Below are 21563 nucleotides of genomic sequence, written 5' to 3' on the forward strand. Positions count from 1 at the left end.
GATTCCTAACTTGTATTTATTGATAACTTTCAAGTCCCACCATAAAAAACATTTGAAGTTATTGAGTGCTCAGAGTAAAGACATGCTATGTTATTTCATAGCATATATTTTACAGAGGAAGCCTGCTTTTTTCTAGCCTTCCAAATAGCATCTAGAAGACAGTCCAATGAGGGTGGGGGGTTGAGGTTGGGGGTGGGGAAGAGTTATTTTAAGTTGCGGGATGAGCTGTAAGAATATTTTTTAGGGTGAGTTTCTGAAAGCATTCTGGGAGACAATCAGAAAACATCAACATTGACCAAAGTGACACAAGAACAAATACTAATTGTCCTAAGCTATAAAATATTAAACACAAAATATAAACAACATATTACAACTTTATTAGATTTTTCTCTCTACTGGCTATTTGGACTCAACTGAGGTCTTAGTAACCTACTTTAACATCTTGAACGTGTCAGTACAGAACATGAAATCTGATTAGGTGGCACAAAACTAGTCAACTTGTTGACACCAAGCAATCAGTATTACAGATGGGGCAGTTTCCTGCTTTTATAATGATTCTGTCACCCATGTAAAGGCATTGCTGCTGTAGTGCAAGTTATTATTGAAGAAAGATTTGCCAGACCAGGCGTAATTAATGACAGAGACCAGCCAACGCCATTTTGCAGGCTAAGTGAAAAGTCTTATATTTAGGATGAGAGAGGTAGCAAGTCTATGAAAAATTACTTTTTCTTTTGGGTCCCTATTCCTACACTGCCACACATATTCCCTCCTCAATGTGTCCCATCATCCAACCATCTAACATCCTGACATGACTCGTGGATACTCTCCTAGTAAAAGTGGTGTTAGGATTTTGCTCAGGGCAGAGGAAGGAGGTAGATGGTGGATAAATGGACAAAGAGACAAAAGCAGGGCAGAAAGGAACATTCTAAAACCTTCTCATTTAACAGAATGTGCTCCATGACTCCTCTCAGGATGTAGAGAGAACTTGGTGTAAAGAAGTTCATCTGATGATTAAAGATTAGTATGACTGAGTAAGATGGTTTCTTGAACTACCCTCAACCCCTATTAGGTTTCCCTAAAACTCTGTGGACAACCAGGGAGGAAGCATATGCATCCCTTTCTAAATGGGGACCATGTGACTCCTCCCAGAAGGTGATTTTATAACACTGGCTCCTGAGGCATCAGCCTCCCCATCAGCCACTTGCAATGGGAGGTTACAGCTACACACTTTGGAACCTGTCAGGTCTCTGAGTTCTGTTATCTGAAGAGCATTCTGGTCCACTTCCACTTCGGTAAGGGTCATTGGAGTCCATGGCCACAGTCAGGGTTCTACCCTTTGATAACAGCAATGGGTCTAAGTTTAATGGCCTTCTTGCTGATTCCAGCATCATGGCAGGTGTTCACCACATCCGTCACGTTCTTATAGGACTCAGGAGCCTGCAGGAGTGAAGTTCAACGTGGTAAAACTTAAATTTCACTTGTAATTAAAGAAATGCACATTAAAACCACACTGAGACTTTCCCTCCTATCAAATAAGCAAAGATTAAAAGATGAAATTCGTGTTGGTAAGGAGGTAGTAAAATAAACACTCTCATCTTGTTTTATATTTTTTCGAAATTTCCCTAAAGAACATGTATCACTTGATTAAGAAAATAGCAAACACAACTGAATGAAACATGCAAACTAATACCCAACTGGAAGGAAATGCACCAAACCACCCTGTTACCGGTAAATACCTTTAGATGGTGGAATTATTGGCAGTTGTCAAAATTCCTGGGATTAACATGTATTATCTTTACAAGAAAGGGAAATTATAAAATTCACACATGTAACTAACACTATGTGTGTATGCATATGTGTATATATGCGCGCACACACACACACACACACACACACACACACACACATTCTGTGGATTTCTAGCAAGACTCTCTTTCTTTCTTCCTACCCACACTCACTGTTTTGCCATCATTAGAATGAATCTCATCACATACACCCTTTATCTCCTCCATTCACGTCAACACAGAAGCTCGGGTCTCCCAAACCTATTCCCATACAGCTCTGTACACAACTCCGTACACACCCCCTTCTGGCCCATCTTTGTTCTCTTCCAATTTCTGAGATTTTCCCCTGTGGCATCTGCAACTCCTTCCATTGAGTCAAGTGCAAAATCCTTTCCCTCTTCCCTTTTTAAACATTCCCTTCACCTTTTCGTTCTTGCTGAATCATGGATTTCCCCTGAGGATGTTACTTCTGCTCCAACTTTCTGAAATGGTAGCTGTTTTCTTTCTCAAACTAAGTCATGCATTTAGGCTGAGGAGTGGGACAGATGTTCTTGCTCTTCATGGTTCTTTACAGACCATTCTCCCTCCTTCTCCCTACACACTACCAGTTTTGAATCTTTCAGTCAGCATTTATTACTATCTGCTACCGCTTCTTGTTGCAATTATCTGTTAGCCTCAATCACTCCCCATCATTCCGTGAAGATTTCTAGCCCCTTGCTCACTGTCACTCTCTTCTGCTGTAATTCTGAGTGATTTCAGTATGGAGAGGATCCTTTCAGTATCTTGGCTTCTTAGTTCATTGACTTCTGCTCCTTCAATGCTTACCCTGGCCATTCTCTCCCTGGATCACACCCCAGAATTTATTACCAACGATCACAAGACCTTCATTATCCTATTCCAAGGCTGGTGATCACAGCCAAGGTTTCCAGCTCACTCCTCATCATGTTCCATCTCTGATAATCCTGCAACACTCCATGAGACCTCCTACAATCTCTTAGCAACACCCTCAACCATCTTGCTTCATTTTCACTGTGCTACACTTGCAACCCTGATTACAAAGGTAACCCAACTTTGCCCAGCCGGTGTGGCTCAGTGGTTGAGCATTGACCCGTGAACTAGGAGGTCATGGTTTGAATCTGGTCAGGGCATATGCCCAGGTATGGGCTCGATTCCCGGTGGGGGCCGTGCAGAAGGCAGTTATCAATGTTTCTATCTGTCCTTCTCCCTTTCTCTTTCCAAAATAAAAAATAAACATATAAAAGGTAACCCAACCTCTACTTCATGCCTGCACTTCTACATCTGAATGCACTTGACAACCCCAACAACTGAATTTAGCTCTAGTGTATCCTTGGTGCTGTCCTGGCAATTACCTAAAATTTCACTAGACTTAAAATTACCTAAAATTTTGCTCCTTCTGTCTTTTAGGTAATTATTTCATACTTTCTCTTTTGTCCTCACTCTCAGCTGCTGGCCCTATCTCCTATTACTCTGGAAAACTGTTGTTTCTTAAACATCGAAGCATAATCTCGCTTGGATTTTTGCACCTGCTGTTCTCTATGCCTGTACAACTTACCCTTAGGTACCCACATAGCCTGTTCCTCACTCTCTTCATCTCTTCATTCAAGCATCACCTTTATACCCTACTTAAACTGCACCCACTCCCAATCTCTCCGTCTCCTTCCCATTTTTACTTTGTAGCACTTATTACCTAATGCACTACTGGTTTTACTGTGTTGGAAAGTTTCATAAGGAAGGGATTTATGTTACGTTTTGTTCACTGCAGTATTCCTAGGACTAAAAACAGTACCTAACTAAAGCAGAAGCTTAGTAAGTACTAGCTAAGTAAATGAATAAAAATATTGTAAAATATGCATGTAAAATATACTAAGAGTAGTTATCTCTAATTGGTAGAATTCTAGATGTTTTCTTTTTTTGTATTCCCTAAAATCTCTCTCTTTTAAAAAATATATATTTTATTGATTTTTTACAGAGAGGAAGGGAGAGAGTGAGTTAGAAAAATCGATGAGAGAGAATCATCCATCAGCTGCCTCCTGCATGTCCCCTACTGGGGATGTGCCTACAACCAAGGTACATGCCCTTGACAGGAATCAAACCCGGGACCCTTCAGTCTGCAGGCTGATGCTCTATCCACCGAGCCAAACTGGCTTTGGCTTCCCTAAAATCTCTTAAATTAAACATGTGTTGTTCTTAAAATCAGAGAAAAAATAGTTATTAAAAAAGTAAGGCTTTCTCACTTACCTCTTCCATAACCAGTTTGGGCGAGGCAACACGTATTGCAATTCCCATATCTGCCAATTTGTCTAAGACGTCCTGGAAATCTAAGTTGCGTCGAGATTTTGCTCGGGACAGTGCACGGCCCTAGATTGGGAAAGAAATGAACTTCACTTTATAAATTTAATTTTGTGTTTCTCATCTACTCAATATAAACACATCAATTTTTAACTGTAAACAGTATGTCTGCTATAGCAAAAGCTTTGTACTCTTTATGGTTTAAAACAGTTTGCCAACCACTAACAATTTGGACTAGACAATTCTTTGTTGTGGGGTCTGTCCAGTACATTGTAGGATGTTTACCAACATCCTTGACCTCCACCCATTGGCATCAGATGCCAATAGCAAAACTCCCCTCCCCAAGTGCGACAATAAAAAACACGCCAGATGCTGCTGTGTGTGTGACATGTCACACTGGTTTTAATCACTGGGTTAAAATTAGGAGTTGGGAGGCAGCTGGAAATGAAAAAGGATCAGAGAAAAGAATAGGATTAAAACATGTATGTGACAGTTTATGTGCTATGAGAAGGTATTCTAGACAGCTTCTATTTTCTACTACAGCACTAGCTAAGCATGCTAATGGCTTAGCTCAGGGCTTGGCAAACTGGTTTGCGAGCCAAATCTGGCCTACCACAGCTGTTTTTGTAAATAAAATTTTACTGGAACAGAGCAATGCCCATTTGTTTATGTATATAGTCTATGGTTGCTTTCCCACTACAATGGCACAATGGAACAGCTGCCACAGAGACCACATAGCCCCCAAAGCCTAAAATATTTAATCTGTTGCTTTGCAGAAAAAGTTTACCAATGTCTTGCTTAGAAGAGGCAATATGTTGATATAGTTATGCAGTCTACCCAAAGGCTCTGATTTGCAAATAGGGCATATTCCATAAATCTTGATTGGACTTACCCAGTAAGGGGCAAAGTATGCAAATGACTAGGTCCGGTGAATGAGATAACTTGTGAGGTAAACCTGCATCAGTTAAAGTTGTACCAGTTAGGCTAGTGTCACTGAGGCCCGGATTTTGTGGACTTGCAGAAATCAGAAACAGGTGCTGGCCTGACAATGACTGTGCTAGTAGAGATAATAGATGACTTCGGTCGGTTCACCAGACAGTATATATTATGGGAATAAATTCAGGTAGAAGACAAGACCCAAACCTCAACTTTGTCAATGCTCAATCAAGTACATTTACCTGTTAAAATTCAAAACAATGACTAAACAGAAGAGAGCATTTCTAAGTAAGTTTTTATTTTCCTTACCGCTCCATGGCAGGTTGTCCCAAAGGTCTCAGTCATGCCCTGCTCAGTGCCAGTAAGAACGTAACTACAGGTTCCCATGGTGCCACCAATGAGCACTGGTTGTCCAGTGAGCTGAGGATGCACAAAGATCAAACATGTTAAAATTCAGAAAGCATGAGCTTTTTATGCCTGAGATTTAAAATGCCTCTTGTATTCGAGGATTGTGGGAGAAACCTGAGCTTCTAACTGCATTTCTCTCACAACTATATTGACCTTATTTTGATTATTTGATAATAGAGAGGGGAGGGAAGAAGGGAATAAACCTGGGAGGACCGGTAAGGCAGTAGAAGGCAGACTGAATGCAAAAGCAAAGCACTCAGGGAAAGGTCATTAGGAGGAACCATCCTAAGTGAGGCACCTGCCCCTCCGGGCATCGGTTTTGTCATCTGTGAAATGGGAGTAGGTTAAGGTCTTTCTAACTCCATCACAGTCAGACACCAAAAGGATAAAATGAACAAAACAGATTGAGTTTAATCTTAATCCTGTCTTCCAATCATTCAAAGTCCTCAAAAATATAATCCCGAAGTATAGATGATGGGGAGAGTTTGCTTAAGATATTAGAAATCTCTGTTTTCATGGATGACAGATTTTCTTTTCATAACTGCTGTTTTCCTGTTTAAATTAACCACCTTTAGAACTACCTAAATCATGCACCCACTGCCTGAAACTACAAATGGCTTAGCACTTACTTGGTAATCGACAGCAATGAGGGGATGGTGAGGAGGGAAGGCTCGGGTGGATCCCTTCCTGTGCACTAACAGGGTCCGCTCCTTTCCATCCACCACATGCTGCTCCACTTTGGCGATATTGTGAGAAACATCGTAGATGACGTGTAGGTCCAAGTCATCAGGTGTTGTGTTGAATACCTTGGCAAAAGCCTAAAAGAAAAAGCTTAAGTTAAAAGCAGCCGGAACCAGCTCTTCAAAATTCATCTTACTGATCCCAGCTAGCCTGTTCCTGAAGGGAGCGAGGGATTTAAGAGTTCAAAAAGAGTAATATTATTAATTGTGACGTAGAGGTAAAAACTGTCTTTTAGATCACCTAGGAATTTCATTCCATCAATTCCAAGTCTGGGTGAAAAGCTCTTCACTACTCTTGAATTTCCCCCCTCTCCCCTCAGAACTGATTCTTCCTCAGCCTTCGGAATTGTAGTGAACGGTGCTTCTAGCCTCTTCAGTGCTCAAGGAAAATTCCAGGAATAACGTTGGCTTCTTTCTTCCCTCATTCCCCACTGATGGTCTGCTTGTTTATTTTAAGGAGATACCAAAAGCTTAGTGTCAATATTTTAAATATATATTATATGAATTTCCAAACCAAATTTTACAGGCTCTGATTTGACTACACTGTTTCAAAGCACTTAACCTCATCATGAATAAGTTGGGACAGAAGAGCAACTTCAAGTACCTGACGGGTTAAGAAGGTCATGGAAGAGCGGTTGACCCAGGCATAGTTCCCAGCAGCTGCCATTCCCTTCAGGTAGTCCTGACCCTCTGGAGAAGCGATTCGAGCACAAGCCAACTGACGGTCATTGACTATAATCTTGTCTCTCTTCATGGCCTTTTCCATAGCAACCAGGGCATCTGAAATAAGAGAGTAGCAAGTCCAAACTAGCCAGCTTTCCCTAAAAATTCGTATTTATTACAGAAAGGTAGGCTACATTCAAACCCATTCTATAAAAAAAAAAAAGAAGTTAAATGCAAATTTCCCTTTGAAGTGTTTCTGAGTTCATCTATTGGCTTGGTCAAGATATATTATTGAGGCTTTTTTCTGTCAGAACTGTGACACAAGCTAAGTGGGCTACAAAGACAACATTTGCCCTCTAGGGGCTTGTAAGAGAAATGAGGTGTGTACATGCACAGCAACAACATGTGCTAGTTACTCCTGTACTCGGATGTAAATAACTAAGAACAGAAGTAGTAAACATATTTTATATTATCATGGTTTTTAAAAATAATTTCCAGTGACTTATAGTGCAAAAGAACTGGATAAAAGTTGCCAGACCTGGAGGAAATCAAATCCATGACAAGTGTAGAGAAGTATTCAGCAGAAAGTTAAGAAATACTAGAAAGTGCTCCATATATTTGCTACATGAACTATTCTAAGGGGTTAGGCTGGCACAAATAATTAAATTCTCATAGGATGAAATGTACATATAAGAATGAACTATAATATGCAATTTAAAGTTCATAATAATTTCCATGTCTCTATAAATTTTCATATATTCATAAATCTTTTCAAACATTCTACAATTATTCAGTGATCTTCCTACTATTTCCCTGCCTCCTACTTTTGTTCATGTTGCCTTTTCGTCATGAGCATCCTTTGTATATGACTGTCCAAACTGCAAACATTATATGGCCATGGAGCCACTTCTGAAATATTGGCATGTTTTTCTCTTCTATAGTATTTAGTCAATCACTACCTTCTGTCTTTACTCTTTCTTTGTAATGAACATCACATCTCTCTCATAAGATAATGTGAGGTCAGAGTTCTTGCCTATTCCATCACTGAATCCACTGTACCTAATCAGTACGTAAATTTAAGACATATTTGTTAAATGAAAGTCTACAACATAAACTCCACATTTAAGGTCCTTCTTGCTCTTTCTCGATCAGATAATAATTTTAAGAGGACACCAAAATAAATGGAGCCAATATTTACTAAGTACTAAGCATCAGACACTGATATAAATAATTTCATTTAATTTCCTATAAAAACACCATATAAAATAATTATTATTCCCTCCCCCCCCCGCCTTTTTTTTTTAGACAAGGAAGTTAAGGCCTAGTGAAATTAATTTGTTCAAGGTCTAGTTAGAGAAACCAGGGTAAAAAGTATAGCTCTGGAGCTTTCTTTCTTGAATCTCTATATAGTTCCCCATAAAATGTACATTTGGGTCCAGCCCAGCCTGTGTTGCTCAGTGGCTGAACGTCAACCTATGAACCAGAAGATCACAATTCGATTCCCAGTCAGGGCCCATGCCCGTGTTGTGGGCTAGGTTCCCAGCAGGGGGCATGCAGATCAATGATTCTCTCTCATCACTGATGTTTCTCTCTCTCTCTCCCCCTCTCCCTTTCTCTCTGAAATCATAAAAATATATTTTTAAAAAGAAAAAAACTAGGTCCAGAATATACCTGTGGCTACTTGGTGGCCCAAGCCTCTGCTTCCACTGTGGATCATCACGCACACCTGTCCTTTATGGTCGATGCCCATCTTCTTAGCAGCATACTCATTGAAAATCTCATCTACGACTTGGATTTCCGCATAGTGGTTACCTGCTCCCAGGGTCCCCAACTGCAAATACAAGAATGGTAAAATAGCTTCTAATCTGATAGAAAAATCCATTTAAAAGTAAATATGTCAAAAACAATCAATAACAAAATAAGAAAACAATTACACAAATAGTGTTTTATGTAACAAAAATATTTCTAAGCTTTTGAAATGCTTCACTCATTTTAAGCAATAGTTTACACAACAGAGATAAGGCAGAGTAGCTCCTGAAGTTTACTGTATCATTATCTGCTTGAGGCACACACATATCAAAAGCTTCATAAACCAGCCGAAACCGGTTTGGCTCAGTGGTAGAGCATCGGTCTGCGGACTGAAAGGTCCCAGGTTCGATTCCGGTCAAGGGCATGTACATTGGTTGCGGGCACATCCCCAGTAGGGGGTGTGCAAGAGGCAGCTGGTCGATGTTTCTCTCTCATCGACGTTTCTAGCTCTCTATCTCTCTCCCTTCCTCTCTGTAAAAAATCAATAAAATATATTAAAAAAAAAAAAAAAAAAGCTTCATAAACCAAAACCCATATCATTATGTGGCTCAAAAGACATTTTGAACATTAGGGGAAGAAGGGTCAAATTTGGAGATGAACAACTATGAGTTCACTGACATCATTATCTATCATTGAAAGACTATGTCTCTTAACTGGAGCTAATAGATGATTTAAGAAATCAGAGTATGGCAGTGCTTAAAGAGTTTTTAGAAGTTGCCTAGCTTTAACTATCCCAATTTTCAGATGAGAAAATGAGACCCAAATAGGCAAAAAAGCCTTGCCCAAGGTCATACTGAATTACTGGAAAAGCCATCAGAATTAGTTGTAATATCTGGTATATTCTTATCTAATGGATACCATGAATTGACAAGGCATCTTTTTTGTCTTAGATATGAGAAAACTTTCAACCAAATCTTAGATTGTCAAAGTGATTCTAGCATACATTTTAAGCCTGATCCCATTTTTTCCCCACCCACTTCTAATTCATGATATCTTGTCTTCTCTTATGAGCATTGGCAAACTCCTGATAACTTTTTAAAAGAATAAGCATGAAGCACAAATTTGTGCACGTTTTGATATACAATGAAAAAAATCTGGGGATGTATATTTCCTAGATAGAAGAAAATTTTTTCCCACTACCAACAAAAAAATATGAAAAATATAAACATAGTTCCCCTCCAAAGTGAGGGTTACCTGAGGAAGGCCTCTTTTCTTGGCCCTCGCAGAGACCTTATTGGGGTCAGCCTGCAGCATCCTCCCGTACTCCTCACAGTGCTCCTTGTCTTCAGCCCAGGCATAGCCTTCTCTCAGCGACCAGTCCACGCCCATCTCCAAGGCCTCTTCCAAGTCTCTGAATGAGTAATAAGGGGCTGGTCATGTCACAGTCAAGGCAGATCAAAACCTAGGGGTGAGGAAAATCTCAAAGGGTGGAGGAGAAGCTCCATTTACCAGCTATCGCCTGTGTACCAGGCATTGTGCCAGACACAAAGTTTATACTCTCAGCAACTCGACCGTTTTCTGAGGAAAGCAGCTACATAAATAACTGTGAAGTAAAACAGTAAATGCTACTGCAGAGATGATTATAGCTCTTCCTTGACATTTATATAGCCCGTTATTTATGGTTTTCAAATCTTATTTACATTAGATTTGCCTCTCTGATCCTGCATTCCATGAGGTGCTAATCGAGCAGCCAAAGATTTATGACCATAATCAGATGTCACTATTTACCATTAACTTTACTACAGCTACTTGCCTTCATTAGTAATTTATGGGAAATTAGTCAAATAATACATAAAGCTATCTAAATGCCTTTAGGCGATACAGGTTTTAAGCTCATTCCTACCTTCACAGAAGTACAATGTGGCTTTACTGCACCTGCATTTAGAAGCTGAGATGCACATACATTAAAACCCCCAGAAGGAAAAAGTTTTGATCTTCACCCAAGGTGCACACCTCTTCCAAAACGGTGCCAGGAGGTTGCAATGGTCAATGTTCCTGCCTGCTACAGCCCACTTCAAACATTATTTACAGGACAAAACTCCTATCTAAAAATTTATAAAAATGAGTAGTATTTATGTTGCAGACATGCTTTTCTAAATGGGCTGGACCTCCTGCTTAAAACGCCAATCGATTTATTACCACTTCCTGTAAAGAGGCTGAACAATCCCCATCTCCTAAGAGTCCTGAAGTGGAGATGGTTGTGAGGGTCTTACGGGCATTCTTCCTCTCACTCCATTTACCAGAACCTGTGCGCTTACTTGGCATTCATTGGGATGACACCTTTGGATCCCACCCCAACAGGAATGTGGTCAAACATAGCCTGGGCAAGCTGCTCCTTCACAGGCTGGACATCGCTTTCATCTAAATTGGTTCTTAGCAAGCGGACACCGCAATTGATGTCAAATCCGACACCACCTACAAAACAGAGAAAAGTCAGTCAAATATTAGGAAAATCAGGCAGTTGGGCATTGTGACCGTGGTTGCCCACCACTGATGAGGGTTTAAAGACAGCCGTTCTTTTAAAAGTAACTTTTTTACTGTGGGCAATAAAGTGGTTCTCTGTGGTAAAGTCTGATGATACCAAAACAATGTAAAGTGACTGACACACCTAAGGTACTCTGTGGGCCAGAGAGGCAATAATGAACTGTAGACCAGAGATTAAAATGTGGATTATGTTTCTCTTTCCTTGATCACTCTTGTTGGAAATTTATGAATTCTACTAGAGGCCCGTTGCATGAAATTCCTGCATTGAGGTGGGGGCGGGGGGAGGGGAGGTATCCCTCAGCCCAGCCTGCACCCTCTCCAATCTGGGACCCCTCTGGTTCTTAGATGCATTGTAATGGCTGTATACATGCAACCATGAATGTAAATTAGAGGTCAAGGTGTCAAGTTTGTCAACTGCATTTTTCAAATCTTCTATATCCTTACTGAGTGAAAGCTGCCATTACCTCAAGAAAAATAGTGCTCAATGTGGGGCTCATGTATTTGTACTTTTCTTTGCCTCTGGATTGTAGCCTCACAAATTCTTGCTGCCATAATAGCTTTCCCATGCTCTCAAACAGATTTCAAATTTTTTTTTTTTTTTAATCCAGCTTTCCTTGTTATTCTCTGCAAGGGATTTGTTTGAAACAACCATAATCACCAGTGCCAGAGGCAGAACTCTCAAGATGTAATTTATACTTCTTTTCCCCCTCAGATTCTGATGTGAATTATCTTCAGGGAAAGCACACACAGCAGGGAAGATATATACCACTGGAGGTGAATAATGATGACAATGAAAGCAAACACTGGGTACTGGCTCTGTGCCTAGCATTGTTCTACGTATTTTACACAGTTTGACTCATTTAATCCTTACAATAATGCTGCAATTTGCCCAAGAGGTAACTGTGACATAGAGAGACATACTTTGCCAGGAAAGTGTTTGTTTTGTAGCCAATGTCTGAGTAGCGCCTGATATATAGTAAGAGCCTGAAGCATTCTCATAAGTATCTGCTTTACTTGCTATTTTAAGAGCTTCTGAGTGTCCACAATTAATTCTCTCAGTAAATGAGGAAAAGAAATGATAGTGTTGGACAGGAAGCAGCCATGCTCTAGTATACCGAGGCGATGATACACTGAGAGGAGCTACCACTTGACAGCAGCATGCAGTCACCTTACCTGGGGACACCACTGCTTCAGGGTCATTCATGTCAAAGGCTGCCATATTCCCAATAGCAAACCCATAACCTGAATGGACATCAGGAAGCCCAATAGATCGCTGAAAGAGAATTAGAGAATGAAATTCAGCTTTTTAAACCTGGCACTCTGGTTGCCTGACGACTCTGATACTGATTCTCAAAGCCTTTCCCAAATCAAGATCCTATTTTCAAAAAATATTCTCTATTGGTGAAAATTAGGTGTAAAAACTCCTAATCATGAAGTTAATGAAGTGGAGAAAAATCCTTCTTATAAAGTCTGACCATTAACTAAGGAAACCTAAACAGAAAAGCCTCAGTATAACATGGTAACAGTTGGACCACAGACTACCTTTGATGTGCTATCACATTTTAAAGGCATCAAAAGATAAGTCATTGACAAGTTGTGGTCATGTCAGGTTAAAAGGAGAGAAATATCTGATTTATATAGGTCCTTAGTATTTAAGCAATCATAGACAAATGTAATCCATTTAATGGTATGAATATTGTATACTTTCTACATCTAGGACCTAGGAAGGGATTCTGACAGGATGAGGATTTATGGAGATACCAGACACTTGTGACTTCTTCATATCCATAAGCCATGTCTTTTTATCCCTGCCTCCCCACTGCCCAGCACAGAAACTGGCATAAAGACCTCAAAAAATGTCTGTAGAATGGATTTATTTTTTAACATCTACCTGTAATAATGGAATCTGAATGTTAGACTGCAGTGGGGGACCACTAATACCATCCAATTTTATCTGTTACCTTAATTACTCTCTTTTTCTTTCTTTTTTACCTATACAAGCTAAGAACACTCATTTTACTTGTTTCCTTAAACAAAAGGAGGAGCAAGAGGCCTAGGCCTCTGTCCTTGTGATACCCTCAGCAGACAGGGAGACGCAGGGGTGAGGCCCAAGCTGGCACAGGTCAGGAAACCTGAGCAGGATGCTGGTCTGGCCTCTTGTTTGTGCAGAATGGCTTGGAGGGGGAGTGGCATTCTGGGTTTTACGGGGAGGGGTCAGGGTCATGTGAAGGAGAGGCCTCACTCTGTCCACAGCCTGAAGGCCAGAATGAGCGTCTTGAAAATGAGGAAAAAAGACTTGCCTCTGTTGAGGCCTGAGGCTGAGCTCCAGGTAACCAGGGGCTCCATTAATTCACTCCCCTCATTTATTCCTGGGTTGGAGCCTTCTCCAGTTCCCGGTTCCTGGAATGCAACTGATTGCTCTGTATTGTAACTAATTCTCTGCATCATCATTACCTTTTTTTAATCACACGCAGAATGCTATAATATCCTCTCTCCCTCTCCTCAATCCAACCCTTAAACTCCTTTCTGTTCCTTCTCCAATCATGCTCTTAAATGGGGCCAGTGAAAACTTCAATGGTAATGCATACTAATCCAGGAAAAATGATGTATAATGACAAAAAAAACACAACACAAAACAAAAAACAAACAAAAAACCAGGAACACATTAAAAACTACTTCCAAAGTTCTCAAACACTTACAGGCTATAGCCAAAGGCAACCAGAATCTGTGATATTATTCAGGCCCATTATTACTTTCCTAGAGGCCCGATGCATGCAGATTTGTGCAAGAATGGCCCTTCCTTCCCCTGGCTGCCAGCACTGCCTTCGCTCTGGCCATAGCCACCTTTTCGCCTTTCCATGCTGCTCAGAGGCTTGGAGCAGCTGGGGTGGTGCAGAATGCCTGTGTCGTTGCCATGGCAATGACACAGGCATCCTGCCCCGCTCACTTGGTGTCTGCATATGCAAATTAACCCACCATTTTTGTTGGGTTAATTCGCATACTCACTCCTGATTGGCTGGTGGGAGTCACGAAGGTATGGCGAATTAGCATGTTATTTTTTTTAATTAGTGTAGATGTCTCAGTGTTATTTCTAGATGTTCAGAAGTCATTGTCTAAATCAGCAGTTGCCAATTGGTGGTCTGTGAGGTCAGAAAGGTTGGCGACCACTTGTCTAAATGAGACCACTACAGTTAGGCATGGCCATTTTTCTATTCAACAAACCTTTAGACTAAGAGAAAATATAAATGATTAGAGCTCTGAACATGGACTCACATGAACAATCCCAGGCAGGGCTGCCACATTGCCAATTTGTTTCATGGCAGGCAGGAAGCCACCAACACCTGAGGACAAAAATTCAAAATTAGAGGACACATCTGATTTTTAGTAAGTATATTCCTACATTTCTAGGTTGCATTACATGAAGGGAAGTGATTAGGACTACTAAAACAATAAAAAAGGACATGTGAGATGGAAGTGTGAAGGCAGCTTCTTTAGAAGGCAGCACATGCGCAGAGAGGAAGCGAGGGCGACCAAACTAATGACAAACATCTGTCAGTGTTCTGCGCAAACTAGGGAAGGCTGTTTGCAAATGTACTGGGAAATGTAAAACATAATTATTAAACATTATGTTGTCAATATAAAAAATGTATTCTTTCATAATTCACCTTATTTATCAAAAAACATCAATAATGGTTTTACTCTAAGAGACAAAGAGGGGCAATGTGGAGCTGGAAAAACATTGGATTAAAAGTCAGGGAAATGGGGCTCTAGCCCCAGCTCTGACACTGGTTGTTGTCATTTTAGGCAAGTGAGCATACTCTGGCAGGAGGAGGTGGAACTAAGTTTGCTGATCTAAAAAATAAAAGGGTTAAAATTAGATTTCAACTCTGCCATTACTATTAGAGCTTTTTACATTTATCTCATAAGCTTGCTGCAATACTGCAAGACAGGAGTATTAAAATGTCCTTTATAGATGAGATGACTGAAGTTAAGTGAGGTGAAGCAGTGTACTGGTTAAGAATACTGACTTTGGAATCAGGTACTTCTGTCTGAAATCTGGCTCTGTCATCAAGAAGTTGTGCAACCTTGGACAATTAAAGTTAATTAACCTCACTGAACCTTGTCTTACACATCTTTAAAATGGAAACACTATCTTCCTCTTACAGTTCTCTAAGAATTACAGGAGATAACCTAAGTAAAGCACCTGGGAAAGTGCCTGTCACATAGTAAATGCACAATCAATGGTAGTTCTTATTATTATCTAAGTTGGCTTCAAAACCAACTAGTTCCATCCTATTCCAAATGGTTCCTACAAGGCCAGGTAGCTAACAACATAAGCACAAATTAAAACAGTTTTTTGGGTCTCATTTCAAGTCTTGGTCGTTTTCTGAAAATATTTTTGTACTTTTAAATAATGTATTATCTGAATTATTATCTGTTTCTAAGTAGCTGATGACCAATCTGCCTAGGTCAGCCTGGTTCACTAGTGGATTGCTGCCCAAGTTTAAAAAGGTAAACCCAGGGAACGCAGAATTTCTTTGCATTTCTTCATGTGGGAAAGCATTGATGATAAATTGAAAAATGGTCTTGTTATGATAAAACAAAGGTCCTATTGATGGATCATTATTTCAAAAAGAAGAAAAAAATCATGTGAAAAGGAATAGTGGTTCTTCTTATGTATAGTACACCTGTATTATAGTTTTTACAAAATTGTGAACTTGTGTAATAGTATAATAGGAGATATTGTTGAATTTCTAACTGTTTATACATTTAAATTCATATACGTAATGTTTGTTTTATCAATTACAGTCTGAATTCTAAGAAGCATGTTGACTTCTGCAATAAAGATGCAATATGGAATGGTTCACAATCGGAAAAAAAAAAAAGATAAAAGTATTATGAATTTAAAAGAGTTTGGAAAACTTATGAACCATTCCAAAAATTATAACAATAAAAAAAAGTATTATCTGAATTATATTTTTAAGGCTACAGGAAAGATATTACATGACCACATGTAAAATTCGAAAGCACTTACCACCACCTCGGCATGCATTCCTTAATTCCTCAAACATTAATTTTTCCAGAGCATCATTTACATAGAAAATTCCTTCAACCTGGTACCAAAGAAAATGAAGAACTATGTCTGAGCACATGTACATGACATATATAGACACTGGATAGAATACAAATACTGTATGCAATATTCATTTTGTTTTACTCTTTATAAAATATTTTCACATTACCTTAAACAAGTAGAAAACTTCCTATAAAAAAGTATAAGATGTTCCCATCTTTAACGCAGTTGCCCCTGAAAAATGTGGGTGTTTAAGGCAGTGATGAACCCCTCCCCAACCAAGCAGTTGAAAATCTGTAATTTTTGAAACCCCTCCAAAAAACTTAACTACAAATAATAGTCTGTTAACTGGAAGCCTTACTGATAACATGAACAGTTAACATGTATTTTGTATATGTATTAGTACTATATTTACAGTAAAGTAAGCTAGTAGTTATTGAAAAAAAATCCATGTATAAATGGACCTATGCAGTTCAGACCTGTGTTATTCATGGGTCAACTGTATATCGTAAAAATGTAGTATTTTGAAATGTTCAAAAATTATTTTATTCATTCTCCCATTCTCAAAGCCACATTTAAAATTTTAACAGGTAAAATACTTGTAAGTGTGACAAAAGTCTTTCAATTGCTCTTATTGCCAAAAGGTCTGTGTTCTTGTGCTTTTAAAATCTCGATGGGTGTTAGTGTGGGGACTGCCTGAGGGGATATAAGGGAAGGGGCAGATGAGGGTAAAGAAGGAATAAATGGTGATGGATGGATGAATGATATTGTACATGATGTTGACTTGGGGTGGTGAACACACAATACAGTGTACAGATGATGTGCAGAATTGTGTACTTGAAACCTGTACGCATTTGTTAACCAGTGTCACCCCAATAAATTCAATAAAAAGAAAAAAAAAAATCAATGGGATTTTGAAAAAAAGATGAATCAAAAATTCAAATTCCAAACATAAAACTGCAGGCATCTAACGTAAGTGTACTTTTTCTGGGCTTTAAGACAACAAACAGCACATTACACTTTATTGTGTCCCATGCTGATTTACAAATCTACATATAGGTAAATGGTGAATAAAAACCATTTAACAGCCTGGCCTGTGTGGCTCAGAGGTTGAATGTCGACCTATGAACCAGGAGGTCACAGGTAGATTCCCAGTCAGGACACATGCCTGGGTTGGGGGCTAAATCCCCAGCACAGGGTGTGCAGGAGGCAGCTAATGATTCTCTCTCATCATTGATGTTTCTATCTCCCTCTCTCTCTCCCCTCCTCTCTGAAATATATATAAAAAGATTTAACATGTAGCTATGTAGCTGTGTGCTCAGTTCTGTAATATATACAATCATAAGAGGATAAAGAAGTTTGATAAAGGGACACACAAAAGCAATAAAAGATACAACTATGCAACTAACACCAAAGGTCAGAACACTTTTATCAAGAGATCAAATATTAGTACAAAGGAACCATCTGGTAAGGGAGAACCAAAGATTTAACACTTAATCATCCAGACAAGTAAATTTCTTTCATCAGAAAGATGGTTTCTAACATCTTACCACTGCATGAAAAAAAATATAATGACGGAATATGTCTCTAATTCTATTTCAAAAGATCACATTTATTAATTCCCCAAACATTTACTGAGGACTTACAATGTGTCAGGTACTGTACTGGGCATGAGGGGAGACAAAGAATATGCAAGATCTTGCTTGAGGAGCTTCCAGTCTAGGATGCAGCCCAGACAAGCAAGTTAAGAGCACAGCGAGGAAGTGCTGTAACAAAAGCACACAGGCTGATGAAAAACCTGATGAAAAAAGTGGCTCAATGGTCTAGGCCTAGGGAACTGGGGAGGCCTCACAGGTTGCTCACTGTTTGAGTTGCCTTAGCCGGTTGCTCAGTGGTTAGGCACATGTGTCAAACACAAGGCCCGCGGGCCAAATCCAGCCCGCCAGGCCTTGCAATGTGGCCCGCACCGCGCTGTCATCACTGCACTCCGCTGTCAGTTTATGACATTGTCAGTTTATGACTGTTCAGTAAACCATTCGGCCCGCGATTTAGGCTGGATTTTAGATTTTGGCCCCTTCTCTGATTGAGTTTGACACCCCTAGGTTAGAGCATCAGCCCACCCACTGAAGGATCCCAGGTTCGATTCTAGTCAAGGGCATGTACCTTGGCTGATGCTCAAGGCCCTGGTCCTGGTTGTGGTGTGTGCCGGAGGCAACCAATCGATGTGTTTCTCTCCTATCTATTTTTCTCTCCCTCTCTGCCTCTCTCCTTCCCTACCACTCTCTCTAAAAAAATCAATGGAAAAATATCCTCAGGTGAGGATTAACAAAATTAGAGACATCACTGGAACAAAACAGCAACACATTTAGGAGCTCAACACAAAGATGATAGAAAGATGGGAAGGGAGAGGTTTTAGGGGACAAAGAGGAACTTTTAGTGCAGCCTTGGGTCTTAGGGGGAGGAATGGAGATTCGGAAACACGGGATAATTATCAATGTGAAATTCATGACTCTTATGAGGACAGGACCACAATTTAAATCTAGCATAGGGGTTGGTAACTTTTTTTTTTTTTTTCTTACAGAGAGGAAGAGAGAGGGATAGAGAGCTTGAAATCGATGAGAGAGAATCATCGATCAGTTGCCTCTTGCACACCCCCCACTGGGGATGTGCCCGCAACCAAGGTATTATACATGCCCTTGACCGGAATTGAACCTGGGACCCCTCAGTCCGCAGGCCGACGCTCTATCCACTGAGCCTAACCGGTTTCGGCGGGGTTGGTAACTTTTAAAAAGCAATGTATCAAGACTTGTCAAGGGACAGGCGGTGGTAAAGTGTTATACCAACAGATAACCAGAAGTGCCCAGCAAAACCAGACTTGCTCCTTAAGACTTAGCAGCAGTATGTTAAGCCAGAATTTCCTTCCTCATTTCTCTACTTTAATGGAAGAAAATGGGCACAAAGGGCGATGAAGCCAGAGGGGTGCAGGCAGCCCAGGTTTTCCAACTCTCTGGTCCTGGGCTCCCCGGTCCCTGCCCCGTCAGAGGAAGAAGTGACGGGGCATCATATCCCTGCTGAGCTTCTTACTAGGAGGGTAGAGGAAGCTGTATTACCCACAGATCCTCAAGGCCCTTCTGCGAAGTATTAAAAACAAACAATGGCCCTGACTGGATTGGTTCAGTGGATAGAGCGTTGGCTTTCAGACTGAAAGGTCCGGGTTCGATTCTGGTCAGGGGCATATACCTAGGTTGTGGGCACATCCCCAGTAGGAGGTGTGCAGGAGGCAGCTGATCGATGTTCCTCTCCATCAATGTTTCTGCACCTATCCCTCTTCCTTCCTCTCTGTAAGAAATCAATAAAATATATTAAAAAACAAACAAACAATGCCTGCCCTGTGAATCTGCCAGGCTGTCGTGAAGACAAAACCGTTGTATTAAAAACCAACGGGGAGCCGAAACCGGTTTGGCTCAGTGGATAGAACGTTGGTCTGCGGACTGAAAGGTCCCAGGTTCGATTCCGGTCAAGGGCATGTACCTTGGTTGCGGGCATATCCCCAGAAAGGGGTGTGCATGAGGCAGCTGATCGATGATTCTCTCTCATCGATGTTTCTAACTATATCTATCCCTCTCCCCTTCCTCTCTGTGAAAAGATCAATAATATATATATATACACACACACACACACACACACATATATAAACACACAAAAAAAACCCCCACAAAAAACCAACGGGGAGCAGCGAACGCTAACACCTGGTTCGGCGAACACCAGTCTGTAAAGGTGACGTGACCAGCAGGACGCGGAGGAACTGAACTCCAGCCCCAGCAACTCTACTCCGGACTGGCCGCGCCACCTCGTAAAAAGGCAACTAACGTCTCTGAAGCTCAGGAACGGAACACACACCTCTCACGGTGCGTTTATGGGACTTCTGTGTGAACACGGGCTGTGGGAACCCCCAGACAAACGCCGCTTTCCTTGTCCACGTGGTCCGGAAACCTCTCCAGTGGGGAGACGGGGTCGGACCCCGGTCCCGAGGCCAGAGGGTGGGGTGGGAGGGATTTTATGTTGATGGGGGAGGGGGCATCGGGAGGGCGAGGAGGCCGGGCAGGTGGCCAAGGCGCCGCGAGTCCCCGGCGGGAAGGCCCCGCCCCCGGCTCTCGCTCCCCCTTTACCTGCATGTTGGGCACGAAGCCCTTCTTGATTCTCCAGCAGTTTTTATTGATCTTTTCCAAGAACTGCAGCTCATCGTTGTAGTTGCGACTCATGGCGGCGACTATGGTACCCGCGCCCGGCGCCGCTTTGAAGAGAGGTGCCGCGCTGTCTCCGGCCCCGCGGTCCTGAACGCCACTTCCGGGACTCAGTGCGCAGGCGCGGCCCGCTCCTCCACAGGAGGGGCTACGGCAAGTGCCGAGGCCCCAAACTCATCGCACAACCGCTTTTTTCTTGGTTAAGTTAGACTGCCCTCCAGTGTTTACCTTTTTGGGTAGTCACTCGCCATTGTCTCCAGGCTCAAAGCCAAGCGAGCTAAATCCAGCAGTTTTCAGCATGATCTAGCTAACTTTTGTTTTGGAAGTGCTTGCAGTACTGGCAATCATGCTGAATCTGGGTCGGGTCCGGCTTCTCTAATGAATAAATCAGCCTGGAGTTTCATTCCCACCAGTGAGGGTGGAAAGACGTCTGCAGCTGAGAAAGATGAACATGTTTAAATAAACGCCACCGCTGAACATTTGTAATGTTTCAGAATGAATTTGTGGGTATACCTCGAATAACTTTTATGTCGCAAAAGAGAACCCCTGAAGAATTAAACGTACCAGTGTCATTACAACAAACATTTAAGGGGCAGCTGTTAGGGCCAGAGGTGCACAGTCTTACTTTTTTTGGTGACTAAATGCTCTGTGATCATGCCTTTTGTCTGCAGTGTCTCCTGTTCAGTGTAGTAAGTGAGCTTTAAGCGATTTCATTTTCTAGTCCTACATCTTGTAAACAATAACTTGGGAATCAGAAAGACTTGGATTCAGTTTCTACTTTTGCCCTTCATCAGCTTTGTGTGGTTAGTCGCTCTTGACCTTTGTGTCCTCATCTATAAAATGGGATCATAATTCTTCATACAGAGGCTGTGAGGACGAAATGAACCGACACTCCTGAACTAACCTACATAGGGTCCAATCAACCACTGTCTTCCATCTACCCGCCCCCACCCCCCAGATTACAAATAACACAAAAGCAAAGTTTGTGGTTCCTATTTATTTCTTACATCCTCCATGCCAGTCTTTTGTCCCAATTACACCCCATTGATTGGGTGCACTAACAACTTATCATCAAGTCTAGGTTATGTAGGGCTAGTACTCTGCACTGCCA

At 41.1% G+C, this 21563-nt stretch overlaps 1 protein-coding gene across 1 annotated transcript; it reads right to left on the minus strand.

Moving 5' to 3' along the window:
• Window positions 1-356: 356 nt before the first annotated feature.
• Window positions 357-20556, minus strand: RTCB (RNA 2',3'-cyclic phosphate and 5'-OH ligase). Its single transcript, XM_084876953.1, has 12 exons — window positions 20378-20556; window positions 16170-16248; window positions 14408-14475; window positions 12308-12407; window positions 10909-11065; window positions 9845-10001; window positions 8513-8672; window positions 6783-6958; window positions 6068-6256; window positions 5340-5450; window positions 4044-4163; window positions 357-1437 (listed from the first exon to the last, which is right to left on the minus strand). Exons 1-12 carry the CDS (start codon window positions 20468-20470, stop codon window positions 1330-1332), a joined length of 1518 nt encoding a protein of 505 aa, XP_084733079.1. The 5' UTR covers window positions 20471-20556; the 3' UTR covers window positions 357-1329.
• Between the last annotated feature and the right edge of the window lie 1007 nt (window positions 20557-21563).

The sequence above is a fragment of the Pipistrellus hanaki genome (assembly GCF_964339955.1).
Source record: "Pipistrellus hanaki genome assembly, chromosome: 3".
NCBI classification, from domain to species: Eukaryota; Metazoa; Chordata; class Mammalia; order Chiroptera; family Vespertilionidae; genus Pipistrellus; species Pipistrellus hanaki.

Bases quoted from the DNA above. Each gene is read 5' to 3' on its own strand.
- RTCB (XM_084876953.1), bottom strand. From the start codon at position 20,470: ATGAGTCGCAACTACAACGATGAGCTGCAGTTCTTGGAAAAGATCAAT. The intron at 10,002-10,908 runs GTAAGCGCACAG...TTACTCATTCAG, and splicing joins GTCATCCCAATGAATGCCAA to AGACTTGGAAGAGGCCTTGG. The intron at 1,438-4,043 runs GTAAGTGAGAAA...TCACTCCTGCAG, and splicing joins CCAAACTGGTTATGGAAGAG to GCTCCTGAGTCCTATAAGAA.